This window comes from Phalacrocorax carbo, chromosome 6, assembly GCF_963921805.1.
Source record: "Phalacrocorax carbo chromosome 6, bPhaCar2.1, whole genome shotgun sequence".
In the NCBI taxonomy this organism is placed as follows: domain Eukaryota; kingdom Metazoa; phylum Chordata; class Aves; order Suliformes; family Phalacrocoracidae; genus Phalacrocorax; species Phalacrocorax carbo.
The window spans coordinates 8555057-8569826 of record NC_087518.1 but is presented as its reverse complement, the minus strand read 5'-3'; the positions used below and the strand labels follow the sequence as shown (position 1 = coordinate 8569826).

Genomic DNA, 14770 nt, shown 5'->3' with positions numbered 1-14770 from the left:
AGGTTGATGCCACTTTGCTGTGGCAGCCAAAGCTACAGAGTAAATTCACACACTCGATCAGGACTCTCTTGCCCTGCATCCTGAGTCAGTACAGCCAAACGCACCTTTTATCTAATTTAAAAAAATACATTAGATCCACTACTTGTTCTAAAGAAAGAATAACCACACTGTGCAAGACAGCAAGGATGTTTCTGGGGACCCGAAGTTGGTTGATAAATATTTGATCTCACAATTAATGTGGTACTAGTCATTTCCAAAATTGTTATCCCCCTTCTACAAATTGCTTAACTTTGGCTTCGAGCCTGATCCTGACGTTTATCTCACCATCCCACCATCAAACAACAAGACTGCATACACACCTTGGTGCACTTAGAGGTTGAAGCATAATTTGCCTAATTTTGTTATTACTAAAATATAATTCCCAAGACACTGGAATTAATAATTTCTATGTCTGTCTTTAATATAAATCAAAGTTAGGCAGCTGTGCATTTTTAGATCTAAACCACTCATTTGCACCACTCATTTGCTTTCATGCACATGTGAGTTATGATCTCATTTGCACTGACAGAACAAAGAGGTTGAATAATCTAATGTAACCAAGTATCAAAGACTGAAAATGCCTTTGCAAAGAGTCTAATTCATAACTGCCTTCTAATTCGTCTCAGGTATTTACAATTTTTATTTGGCATGTAGATTTTAAGCATATGTGAGCCACGCAGAGAAAATAATTTAATAGTGGGCTTCATCTCAGTGCCATGTGACTTAGGGAAGCAATACACCTAGCTACTGCCATCAGCCTCATCATTTATTTCGGACCCTGAAGAAACTTTGTATTTTCTTAGCAGAACTCTTCGTTGGTGCAAATGCTGCCTCCCACTTACAGTATCTATCAATAACAGTGCCACAGTGAGGCAAGATTTGACCTTGCCTTCTTTAAAACATTTGAAAAGCACAGATAAAACCACTCCTTGCATATTCATCTTTCTTTTTCTTAATTTTTGTCCTATCTGTGGAATAACAGCCTCATCCAAGGCTCTTTGAAGTCAACAGAAAGACTTCTGCTGGTTTTAATCGCCTCTGGATCCAGCCCTGAAGTTTTTGCCAAGGTATTGTATTGACTTTTTTCACTCACCAGCTTCCTAGAGTTGAGAGTCACATGCATTTGGGCATGCCCATGGTCAACCCGCCTCTGCCGCCCCTCAAGTGCTTGAAAATGTGTCTCTGAAATGCCGTTTCCAGCCTGTGGTAGAGGCACAGCAGCAAATAGCACCTTGGGTGAACCTGGGAGGATAGCCAGGCATGGAGGATGGTGTGAAAACAACACATTGTGCTGTTCCTTAAAAAAAATCCAAGAATATTGTGGCACATAAAACAGTAGAGAAGTACTATTTCAAAAATCAGCTATAGCCATTACACTAAAGGCTCTAGTAAACCTTCCTCTGGTTATTATCTTTGTTATCTCCTAAAAACTACCACAGTTACACCTGGTGCTCTACATAGAGAATAAGAACAAAAGGAGTTTCTTAATAGCATTAGGATCAAAGCATTTAAGCACAGATTTAAGGGTATTACACATTGCATGACTAGTTTTGTTAAGATGCCAAGAACTGGGGATCGGCATGCTGCTGATTTTTTCAAATAAATATACTACCTAGTTTAAATAAATGCAAGAAAAATGTTTAAATAAATATGACAAAAATATTTCCATATCAACTGTTTCCAGAAAGGTCATAACACGATGCTAAATCTCTCCTGCAATGCATCGCTGTGCTCCAGCGACACGGCAAGCTTGTGTTTTTGTTTCCACAGAAATTTGTTTTCTGTTTCAGAGTTCAGGAATGGTGAAGGTCATTCTGTTTTACCAAGTATGTGCAGATTGCTTTAAACTAACTCTTTCTGCATTTTCTGTTCTGATATTTTGGAAGATGAAGGTACGTCTTGCTCATTAAGACCTCTCTAACATAGGAAGGCTGGATTCACTGGGCTGGTAGAAGGAAGAAACCAGAGTATGTACCCCAAAAGCCCTTAAAAATTTGTACAAAACTTCTGGCTGGTTGGGTCCAGGTTCAGACTCTCCTGCAGGAGACTGTGACCTGCTCTTCTGCACAGGGAGCTCGTGCTGTGGCCGTGCTGCTGCCAGGCTGAGGGCTGGGAGCGAGGTCAGTCTGGCACCGAAAGGACTCAACAACCCTTGGCACAAATGAGCAAATCTTGGTGAAAAGAAAGAGGCAGCACAGAGCAAACAAGAGCTGTGAAGCAGCTCGGCTTCTCTTTAATTTTCTGTACTGAACAGGCAAGATCAACACGGGGCAGAAAAGCAAACCACTAGCAAGAATCTGGGGGTGTCTTCCCCAAAAGTGAAAAGTTTCAGAAAATGCTGTCAGACCACTTTTCCAGGCTCTGGTGCATCAGCCGGCGATTTGGGAGGTATGTGAGATAATGAATGCAAGCTGCGGTGATCACCAAATGAATTCCCAAAGATAGGTATGCTCCAATAGCTCACCAAGGGCAGGGCTGGGAAGAATTAGACTAAAAATGGCTTTATCAGATTCTGCCAGGAGCAGCTTTTTGGAGGAAATTAAAATCAATCCTTGTAGGTTTAGATTTCCACACATTAAGGATTATATGGAAAGTAAGTGCTTGTAAGTAAGCCCTCGTTCATCCTTTCCAACAATCTGAGCTGAAACATGTGCTAGATGAAATAAAACAGAGAATCGACAGAGCCCTACAATGCTTTACACCCCCTTTCCATGAGGGGCTGTGCTCCTGGATGTCAGCAAACTTCTCCAGCTACAAGCAGAGCCCAACCATGCACACTCATAGTTACATTTCAGCATCCTATTAGTCTACATCAGCTCTTACTGTAACTCTCACTGCTGCTATCAGATGCTGAAATCACAGCCGTATGACATCTGCACCTCTGAAGTCTCTCGAGCACGAAGGACACCAGACCACCAAGGAAAGCCTGGATCATTCCTCGCCAGCTGAACCTTTACTAGAAGCCTTAAAATGCCTGAGGCTTTGTGTGTTATCCGGTGACAGAGGCTCTATGGCAGCAAAATTAACTTAATCAGCTTCTCAACATGCAAGGTATTTTAGCAGGTAGCTCCCCTGGATTCTGTGAGACAAGCAACAGGCTTGAAATAAGGGTGCAGCTCCACGCTATATTTTCTCCAGTGGCTGTAGCACTTCAGGAGATTTGTAGGAAATATTTGTTCCTATCTGCTTTGAAGCCTTGTTCCTTCCACCTTTAGCACGATCTCACGACTGGCTGCATCAGCACGGTGAAGACCATGCCTGCAGGGCGGGAGTGTGGCGCACAGGGCAGGATTCACCCAGCTGGGCTTTCTTTTCCTGCAGAACTGTAACAGGAAGCCATACCTTAACACACGCAGCTGCCAAGAGTGCACGGTCATGGTGATTTTATAGCTGGCACAAGGCCAGAAAATACATCTGATTTTTGTACAAAGGAAAGAGTGGTCTCTACATTCAAGGGAGGACAACTGGACCAGAGACCTGAGCAAAACAATGCAAAACACCGCACTGTAGTTTGGAAGAGGCTTTAGATATGCTTAATACATTCTGACTTCCCAGAGACATGGGAAGATTGAAAAAAAAGACAAGAACATCAGGGATTTTGGAGTGTATGCTCCAAGTATATCTGTGAGCATTGTCCAGAATCCCTGCGGAGATGCCCCAAGAGCCCTTCTGGGGCTGGAGGGCAGCCCTTGGCATGCACAAGAGCAGGCTTTGACCCCGTGTCCCTGAGAAGTGCTCCTCGCCCCGGGCACGGGCAAGAGGGAACGTCCATGCTGGCTCACGGGGCAGTGCACGCGGGGTCTCCGGCCTCTGGCTGCTCTGCTCTCAGCTCTGCGGCAGAGGCACAGTTTCCCAAGTGATTATTTGCAAAAGGGAGGAAAACAAAACAATTCCCTAAACTTTCACCTTTCTGCTGCCAAAGCAAGCTGCAGAGGCTGGCCAGGGACCTGGGATGATGTCCCACAACAGGGTTAAAAAAAAAAAAAAGAAGAAAAAAAAAAGGGGGGAGGAATTTCTCAAAGAGAAGGGTACAACTTGATGTGTTGCTGCAGCAGCAAGACAACACTGGAGCCTGCTCCTCCAGCAGCACAGACTGCTCCAGAGGAAAGGATGGTCTTGGGCTCTTTAACTCCTGCAAGATTTAAGGTTCTGAGCACTGAAGTCAATACAATAATTTCCCTGACCTGGGAAGCCTCACAAGATATATGCGAGGAAAGCGGGTAACTGCAGCAGGAGGAGAAGCCATGCATTTCCTCTCCTATGGCGTCCACCTAGTAAGAAGCACCTTCCCCTCTTTCCCCTGACCTGTTGTTACAACCCATACAAAGACTTCACCAAGTGCATAAATTAGCAGGGCTGTGAAAACACAAAGATGCCTTAAAAACTGCATCCCTGCCCTGCTCCACACTATTTAACTTGAACAACAAACAAGCAAAACCCCCAGACAGCCACTGCAGGTCTCTCCAGGGAAGGACACGTTAGACGGCATTTCCTCAGATCAAGAGGAGATGTGTGGGCTACCCAAGGACGCCAGTATAATGGGATGTGGAAGGCACTGATGAAGCCTATTTTCCATGCTGTGGCACTTTTAAGAAAGTAGCAATTGAAGCAGCAAGCGGCCTAGGCTAACTGACACTTCATATTTTTAGTGAAGAGTTGTATTTTAATGCCATTTAGAAGTCCCATTCAAGAATAGGATTTCTCCATGTTGAATGGAGTAAAACACAGAGTAAAGAGCTCTCCAAGGAATGTCAGCCCTATTGCACAGGTGTGCATCACTTTGGGGTTTGTAGGAGCACTGGGCTGCTTCTTGCTCCCTGATTTTATAACAAAAAATCTTGGCTTAATGCACTAAGGATCAAATACTGTTTGTCAGCCTGCATATGGTCTTGGGCATCAGACAGATTTTCATCCATGCTGCTGGCTCACTCGCCTTCCCTGTGAGCATGTAAAAATTAAAACATGAATAGAGTATTAAGTGCCTTTGGAACAAGATTGTCTACATTGTTTTTCCGTAATGACTGCACAAATCAGTCACCAGGAAAGTTAGAAACACAGTAAATGTCTTTGTGTTTAGCATCCCTCATCATCACATATCCTTGTTTCTAAAAGCTGCAATCCCTAAGATCTGAGGAACAACAATTATTGCAATTTGGGGTACCTAGTGTGAATGTGGAATGGGGACAAAAATGCAGGCAGACCTCCCAACGCCCTGCTCAGGGGTCTGCTTGAAGATGCTGAACTTCACAGCTCATCCTGTGACTAACTCTTATGCGTCTCCTGCAGTCTAACACGTATTTCAGTTACTGCACCCAAAGCCAGTGCTTGGGGATACAAATGTGCCCAGCAATTCACCTTTATTTACTGCTTTATTTCTCCCGTGTGTGTGAGTGTGTGCACAGGTCTGCAGACTTTACGAAGCCAGCAGCCATGGATGGGTCAACCAAGACTGAAGGCAGCAGTCGCATCATCACTTGTTGTTCAAGTTCAGGCCAGCTGTGTGCAGCCTAGAAAATTACCATCTCCTTGAGAAAATGTGTAAGAGGGGAGGTGCAAAAGGGCAACCACAGAAGCACACAAAATGCAGCCAAACAGCTGCTGTACTTTGGGAGGAGAAAGGCAAGTATTTTACAGTAAGTTAGACAGAAACATGGGTTGGACTATACATGGTAAGAAACATCAGTGAATACTAATGGAGTTGCCTGCTCTGACTGGGAAAGTGCACTGAGGAACTTGGGGAAAGATGCAACATCTGGGGGCAGGGAAAGAGAAAAGTTTCAAGATACAAGAAAATAACCTTTGTGAGTCCAACTCACATCTGCCCTGGCAGCGGCAGCAGAGCAGATGAGATTGGCCCTTCTCTGCAGCTCATTACCCTGGCACTTCCCCAGCATTCGGTCATTGGATTAGGGTAGATTAGAGGTGGCACTCCTTTTACTTCTCCATCAGACTAAAAGACGCTAGATTTAACCACCAGATCAGATCACAACGGGTGCGAAGACTAACGGGTGCCTGCAAGGGAGGAGCATGGCTTGTGACAGCTGAGCATTAAGTTGCAGGGAATCAGTCCTGCAAGGAGTTGATCCAGCACTTAAGTGCAAGCACAGTGTTAAGCACACAGTGCCGCAGGGTGGTCCCTCACCTGCAGCGTAGCAAATGGGCTTCTGTGGTTGTTTTCCTGCTCATGGAGCATCAACACTAGCAAACAGGAGACAGCTGAACCGATAGCAAAAGTATACCTCTATAGTTCTCCTTATTTAAGGAGAAACAGAAGCGGCAATGAAAGATGCCTGGTGATGATAGGCAAACAACAAAAATGGAAAGGAAAAAAACAGTTGGAGATTTTAGGGTAGCAAAAGAGGAATAAAGTCATGTTCCTCTGCCAGGCAACTGGGCACCACTGGCTTCACCCACCTGTAACCAGCTTAGAGCCAGCAGCTGCAGCTCTGAGTCTTAGCAGGGATGGTGGGCATTGAGCTGAGGAAAGAGCCACAGAAGCATCCATCATTGTTGCCCTGGAGAAGCAAGGGGCTGAAACTCTACAAACAAAATCCCAACTGCATTTAGCCTCTGGGATGAGCTCCGAGAGGGCATGAGACAGTGAACAGGTGGATAGTAAGACAGCTGGCATGGCTCTACCCATTCCAGCTTCAGCAGAGGGTTGCTGAAGCTGGGCACTGGTGCTGGGATGCTCTGTACGGGTGACACAGAGCAGGGAGTACAGGGAAGGGCTGAAACAGGTCTGGTTTTCTTTTTTAAACAAAGCAAAGGAGGTCTGCACTGTCAAAAGCCTTTTTTCTGACTGGGGAACCAAAACAGACAACTCCTTGCCCTTCATCAGCACACCAAACAGGCCGTCCCTGGAGTCAGTTGGTCTGAGTGATCCTAGAGGGGAGACAGCCAGGAGCCCAAGCAGGACAACAGCCTTGATGGGCCAGCTCTGAGAGTAAACAGCTCTGAGACAGAAACAGCTTCAGACAGATGGCTGGGGATATCCATAGGCTACCAAGTTCTCATTTTGGTCTGGATCAGCTTTATTCAATCTTCACCAAGGCATCTATTTCTATCTGTTTTTCTAAAGGCATGCAAGCCACCCAGTGCATCCCTCTGCTTGGGTTATGGGTGCTGGGACCACACGTGCAGCCCTCCTCTGCTGCAGCAACATTTGTCCTTCCCCCCACAGGCTCTCAGGGTAGGCTTCTTTTTATTAGTTTTCTGCTAACACCTGGCACTACAGAGAAATACAGACTTGCTGTCGCAGCTTCAGCGCCTGAACCTACATCATATGAATGAAGGACAGAAAAAGCAATGTGAATCACTGAGTGACTGGAGAGTTCAGCATGCCTATCGCTTCATTTTCAAGGATGGCTTTGTTACTGCAAAAACACGTGTAAATAATCACACAGCAGCTCTGTAACGCTGCTGTCACAGCATATTCATCTTCTGCAGAAGAGAGGAAGAGAACAGCAGAGTTATATACACTTGCATCCAAATCTGCCCCTGGTTATCAGTTCTGCCTTAGCAAGAGCTTACATCCTGCCTGCTAAAAATATTATCAGAACAACGACATAGAGAATATTGCTGTTGAACAGCCTATTTTCAGCCAAGTTCACGGGGAAGGCATTTTGTAAACAACATGTTGGGGCTTTGACAGAATTAAATACAAAGATCCTGAACTTCCTATTGACACCAATTTTAAGATTAAAATTCCTGAGTGCCAGCTCCCTGACATGGATGCTGGCCAGGCAGTCCTCCCACTTCCCACAGAGTCCAGAGCCCCTTCGCCACTACCTACGACCCTGCGTGCAGCTGAACAGCCCTGCAAAGCCATCAATGCCAGCAGCTTCTAGCTCTGGCTAAGGGGATACGGCATCATCGTCCTGACCCAAAACCGACTTCACATTGACATAATAGAGTTTGGCATTTAGACAGTTAATGTTCTAATTATTTTTCGCTAAGCCTCCAGAACTTTATTGTTAGATCAAAAGGCCCTCAAAGACTAAGATACCAGCATTTCAGCCCATTTGATAAAGAGCTGGGAAGCACACACCGCTGTTTTGCAGGCACTAAGAGCTACACAACTATTGTATTAGCAGCTAGAACGTTTGACACCCAAGAGCAATAAGTACATGACAAAGTAGATTACTTTTAAAACTATAATATTCTTTAGGAAAAAACCCGAACAACCAAACCCCAAACGCCACCCATCCATTTTCCAAAGGTCAAATTCAGATGATTACTGTCCCAGTGCAGTGAAGCCCAAATCACTCACCCGTCTGAACTAGGACAGGGTGCTGTGAGATATAATTGTTTTACCTTATCTGTGACCATTTCCTAACTTGGAAAGAATGATAAGCTCACCACAAGTGAATTCAGCGTTATTCATAAATTGTATCAGGATACAGCTGGATATTATGGTAAATTCAGAATTTCAGAGCTTATTGCAAGGAGCAGATGTGCTCTGAGAGAAGTGGGTTCAGCCTTGGGTTTTAAGTGAAGTGATGGATAATGCTCTCTGTGAACATCTCCCCTGCTCTGGAGAACACGGTGAGATTTCCTCTCGGTACTTGAGAGCGTGTATGGAGATCTGCATTCATACCATAAGGCATTCAGAGGAGAAAAAACACTCTCTGTATCCTGGTGACAGCCTCTGCATGTTTTCTAAAGCATTATTTTAATAAAAAGGTCAGGTCTACCACATGGCATACAATTCTGCGGTGTTTAAATACATGTTGTTAAATAAACAAGGAAATAAAAGTGTCACCTCCTCTTAGTCCTCTTTGAACATACATTATAATGACAAGGCGTCTCACCAGTCTCCTGTTAGAAAATTATCATTTACATACAGAATCTGTTTATTCATTTAATTATCTCTTTAAAACTTGGATTTAACCAGCCAGATAATATCACTTGTTTACCGTATAAAATCCCAGTGGAATTTTGCCTGAGGACTGAGGGTTGGACTCTTCAGACTCTCTCTGCTTTAATTTGTATGTATTTTATAGTACTAATTTCACTGAAACTTGAGTGAAGCTAAGCCAATCAGATGCTTGCAAGAAATTAGTTATCCAAACCTCGTAATTGATACACTTTTAACTGTGTTTGTTTAATTATTGAGAATGACAGTTTCTGTAGGAGAACAAAGCAAGTAAAATAAAAGTGAGTCAAAAGATGGAACACTGCAGTACCATTTCAGAAAATTTAGTAAAAGTTACCCAAACTAAGTATATGATCTTAATTTAGCGAAAGACTCAAGAAATCATTATACAAATTCATTTATGATTAGATTCTACTTGTCTTTAATTTTCACTGTTCAACATTAACATTAAACATCATAAATGTATGCAATATTTATATAAAATTAAATAACAATATTGGAAAAATAAATACACTTTTACATAAATACATAAATCCATACTGCTGAAAAGTTTCAGCTAATACTATACTCTTGTTTCAAAAGTGACCAAAAAAATATGGTAGTGACACTCCATCCCAACAGATGAAGTATGTACAGCTACAGAATGGTGTTTGCAACCGATGACAGAGCTAAAGCAAATCCAGGTGATACCACACTAAAGAAAAAAAATTTGGACGTTACTACCTACAGTAGTAGCACGAGGTAGACATATATGGGGAGTATTTTGCAGGAGGGACATGAAGCCCTGTTGACCCCATAGACACAATTCAGTTTTCAAACAGCTCTGGGGTCCCCTACGTCAGAGCCAAATGACACCTCAGTAATAAGACCTGAAAAATCAAGTCACTTCGTGGCAACAGTTGGGGCTCAGCTCTGCAGCCCCTTCACCTGCGGGAGGCCAGGGGGCTGCGAGCCCCACGGGCAGCCGGGAGGAGATGCTGCAGCAGGACAGGATGCCCCTGCCCTCTGCCTGCTTCCCCGACATCTCACCCGCTCCCAGGAGACAAAGTAAGGGACAACCCACAAAGTTAGTACGATTTTTAGTAGAGTTAAAGGAAATTTTCCTGGGTGAAAAAAACAACCCAAAACAAAATACAGGACTGCGCCCTGCATTTCCAACACAGAAGAGCAGCTGCAGCCCTGGAGCCTGCTCCTGAACAGCTGTGAAGAGGCTGAACGCTGAGTGACACCAAAATGCAACACAACTCTGTCCGCACCTTTGGTTCTTGCAAATGGTCCAGCACAGGTAACAAAGGTTGGCAGCAACTCCCAGCTGGTAGTTCTGCGGGGAAGCCACTGCACGGGTTGCTAGCTCTGCTTAGCTCACCTTGTTCATTTTTAGCACCAACTATATCAGCGTACAAGTGATACATTAGCACCTCAAATGAAAGATTTCATATCACTGTCCCTTGTCCTGGTGAAGCACCATATAAACACCAGTTCAGCAGTTTTATGGCTATTGCATAACTCACTGAGGTATGATAAAAATACTGAGGAGCGTTACTGAAGGCATCCACGTTACTGAAAGCACCCGCAGAAACCAGAGTGCGGTTACGTTTTAGCAAGATGACTTTTCAAACCATGACAATTAAGGAAGACCAATACATTATTAATAGGCCTTATTTTTCCCCCCCTATAAAGTGCTTTTGAGTCAAATTAACCTTTTTTAAACCTTCTTCAAATGCTTTTATAACAAAATACACAATAAAGGTCAACATTTGTTTGAAGGCCACTCTAAAACCAGCAGGTCTGTGGTTTCCAGCATGCCGGAAGCACCCCAGGTGGCACTTGCCTTGGCGAGCGCCGGGGCTCCATGCCAAGCAGAAGGTGCTGCTCTGGGCAAGGAGAATTTCAGAGCTGCTGGACCCAGAATAGCATCCCAGGCCCTGGTTCAGGACTGCTCTGCCCTCGCAAGAGCATCTCTGTAGCAGACTCCTCCAGCAGCAAAAGAGCAGCATAATACACCTCTGCTCCAAATATTATTTTGTTTTTAAAAAACTTGCAAGGTTTCAAAGCCTTCCACCACCATGCTGATCCCTTGCTGACTTGATATCTAGAGCAGCAGTTGGAGAGCAGGCCAGACAATAACTCTCCAGAACCAGAGAGATGCATGAGAATAGCTTAGAGGTGCCTTTGCACAGTACATCGCACTCATATTACATATACACGGGAACAGAAATAGAGCACAGGTGTGAATGCACACGTGTTTCTGTATAGCTGTGTGTGTGGGCAGGTAGGGACACAAACACACATCTATACATACTTGTACATGCTTGGGAGTTGATGCAATTTAGTACACATTTTCCCCTGTCATCTTGCTTTTGGCAGAGAACATGTGACTGGTAAACCAGTAGGTGTACAGTGCAGCATTACCATTAAATATCAGAACAATTTGACTTCAATGGAAATGTACTGCTTAAATGCCAGGTTTAAATCCACATGCAAAGAAGTCAGTCAGAACCAAGACTCACAATGCACAGCGCTCACAGAGTGTAATAAAACAGACAAAGGTGGCTACTTAGCAACAAGTGCCTTTTAAATTAAAGGACTCGAGCTCCCCTAATGTAAGCCCTTCCTGAACAGGTGTTATTCTGAATATATTGTCAGTAATCCTCTTTAAGTGCAGTTTTAAGACATGAAGCATTAGCACCTTGGTTTGAAGCAAATTAAATCTGTTGTTACGGGATATCCACAAAATGGTTCACAAAGAGAAAGAGTTTATGGTCGTACCGAGCTCCAAGGACCAGCGCTCCAGGCAGCATCTCTAGGACAGTCCTGCACATTGCACTGCTCTCTGTCCGGTGGCTTGTCAAGGATTTCACAGCTCAGATCCGTAAACCTTTCTCCGTTAGGGCGCTGGCACACCACCAGCCGTGTTCTTGTCCCTGCCCCGCATGGCTTTGTGCACTGGAAGTCAGCAGAGGACAGAGGAGTCACCGTCTGGGCAGCAACAATACTGCCGACCGGTCGCTTGAAGCACTAGCACCTCTCAAGACCCGGTGGCTGTTTCTGTTCCCAACCAACCCACTCCAGCCAGATCTCCCCAAATGCCATGAGCCTTGGACGGGTCATCAGCCGCCTCAGCTTCTCTCTTCCCAAAGCTATTTGTGGTGCTCCACAACGGTGCTGCCAGGCCCAATGTGACACTGGAGGTTAATGTCTCTAATTGCTTGTGTCAGACAAATTTTAAGAAGGGAGTACTGTTTTTATGAAGAAAAACAGCCTATACTTAAACTAGACTTCTCTTGAAAAGAAGACGAAAAAAAAATCTTGATTTTTGTAGACTTTGCTTTTGCCTGGGAAGAAAATTTTCCCATGAGAAATGGAAAGGAAAACACCACCAAGCAGTTGCAAGGGTTCACTCATTTATCAGAGGCTGCCTTTCATGCTCCAGTCTTTCTAATAAATGTCACTGCAATATCCCCCTCTTCTCTCATTTTTCAGCCACCCACTAATGAAAGCCTTCCCCTGCGCAGGGAGCCCAGGATGAATGGTGCACTCACCTCTCCCCAGTTGCCATAAACCCACTGAGGACAGGGGCCAGATTCGCACGATCTCTGCTCCATGGGTTTGCTTTTCTCATCGCAGTTATTTGCGGTGTATCCGTTTTCATCCTGGCACACCACAACGCGCCGCTGGAACCCCCCCGCACACGTGCTAGAGCACTGGAAGACACAATTGCCCACAGCTTCACTGAGTCCAGGAATAATTTTGCATTCCCAGCTCCTTTCCAGTGCCTTGCACCGTGGGAATGCACCGCTAGAAATTTAATACAGCTAACAGGCATTATTAACTTCAAAACCCAGCTATTACTAATAGCAGTGCAATGACTTTGGTGCTGACTAAGCAAAGAAAATAAACACAAGCCTAACTTTAAGCAGGTGAGTAATCCCCACCGCCTTCAATGCAGTGTTTGACATCCCGTTTGTGCTTAATTCCCTTTAGGGACTTCCGTGATAAAGCACTGCAAACTGGTTGGGGTGAGAGCAGCTGGCATTAAGGCTCTGCTGTGCTTTGGCAACAGCTCTGTACAGCTGTAAATGTCCCGGGAGAGGGCCAAGAAGCAGAGGTTGGCTTTTGCCTCACGGAAAATGATGCTGTCAGCTTTCTGCCTGGAAAGCCTTGAAGATGTGAGGTGTGAAAGGCTGAGAATGATGCCTACACCCTACTGCAACACTTGCTTATGTGAGCAGAGAGCAGAATGCAGGGAGAAGGGTCCCTCTTTTCCCTGTGTGATGACATTCAGAAAAGCCTGGATTAGCCCAGGAAAAAAAAAAAAAAGGCAGTAAGAAAATCAGGGCACTTACAGCACCCCAGGGGCCAATCCTCCACTGATTGCCTCCTGGTATATGTGCACGGTTTCGGTTCGGGCTGCCTCCAGGGTGCAGTTTCAGGCGATGATCCGGATAGAGGAAAGGGTGGATGGCCCTGCCGTAGTCATGGCTGTTTGGATGACAAGGAGACATGGAGCAGTCTTGCTCGGTGGCAGGGAGGTCGTCTGGATCGCACTCACTCCTATCCACCAGCTGGTCACTGTAATTGATGCAGATCACTTGTCGCGTTGCCTTACCTTGACCACAAGTCACCGAGCACTGCATTACAGTGGGAAAAGGAGAGAGTGTCACATTTCCAGCTTTGAAAATCAGGCAGACAGCTATTGCTAATAACGAACAGCAGAAACCCTTAATCTCCCCAGTTATAAAAGGGCAAGCGTGACAGATTAATGAAACACATTTCCAGCAATGAGGCTCTCCTGCAAGAAACAGTGTGATGCTTACAGAGCTCCACTCCAAGGCCTTCCACTGCCCGCACGGTGTCACGGTGCACATTTCTGTGGCTGATGGCTTCGGGAGGTGGAAACAAGCTGACTCATCAGCCACCGAGCCCTGATCATCCCGACAGCTGACGTATCTCATCCGGGTGCCCTTCCCGCACGTCGCGGAGCACTAGGGAAGAGCAACAAGCACTAAGAAGTTTCCTGATATATATTACAAGGGCTTTGGAGTGAAGAGTCGGTCAAATGCTCTTAAAAATATCACACTGTCTACTGTAAAATAATGCTGGAAGTATTAAAATACATGCTTACCGGTGTCCAGGATCCAAATCTCCACTGCGTCCTGTGAATGCCTGATATGGATCTCTTGGCTTCGGGACTATTTGGATGGGGAGGACATGCTGCTATTTCACAGTCCTGTAACATGAAATACATGAGGGAAAAGAGGGAATTAAAGAATCTGCAGGCATTTCAGTTAAACCACCTCCTCTTCAAAATGTGAAAATCTGTGACCTGCACACTTGTGTGTTGGCAGGCTTTCTCCTTGCGTCCTCCTGGTGAATCAGCAAAATTTGGTATCAGTACCCCAAGGGCTTCATATACAGAACCTTGGTGGACTTTTGACTTCTTAGGAACTCTACAATAGGGACCCCTATAGCCATGTGCCATCTCCATGTATTAAAACCAGATGTTTTTGAGGCAAAAGATGAAAGTTCATTAAGAGAGTTCTGGTATGAACACACATCTGCAAAGCAGCAACTTTATCTCCCTTCAAAGCTCCCTTCCTTCAGTGCAAGACCTGCAGCCCACTTAATAGCGGTTATGCTGCTGAGCTGATTGCAGCCCTTTGATTCTCTGCAGCCCACCCGACCACCTATACCCATGTGCTGATCTTCACCACACACTAAGCACGCAAGGTTTTCGGCACAGGCATGTCATTCTGCTCAGCCTTGCTATGGTACCTAACAGGAGGGTTCTGGTCCTGTCTGGACCTTGTGGGAGGTCTGGCAACAGAAATGATGAATAGCCATGACTGTACT

At 45.1% G+C, this 14770-nt stretch overlaps 1 protein-coding gene across 5 annotated transcripts in view; it reads right to left on the bottom strand.

Annotated features, from left to right (window-relative positions):
* ADAMTS9 (ADAM metallopeptidase with thrombospondin type 1 motif 9) overlaps nt 1–14770 on the bottom strand; it is an 85512-nt gene that overhangs the window by 26246 nt on the left and 44496 nt on the right. For all 5 annotated transcript variants that reach the window (XR_010373299.1, XM_064453554.1, XM_064453556.1 and 2 more), the window contains 5 exons: nt 14043–14147; nt 13735–13902; nt 13264–13548; nt 12460–12621; nt 11687–11863 (listed from right to left, as the gene is read on the bottom strand). Coding sequence is in view for 4 of the 5 variants with exons in the window: in XM_064453554.1 (XP_064309624.1) it covers nt 11687–11863; nt 12460–12621; nt 13264–13548; nt 13735–13902; nt 14043–14147 (897 nt within the window). In the remaining variant the exon portion in view is untranslated. The remainder of the gene's footprint in view (nt 1–11686; nt 11864–12459; nt 12622–13263; nt 13549–13734; nt 13903–14042; nt 14148–14770) is intronic.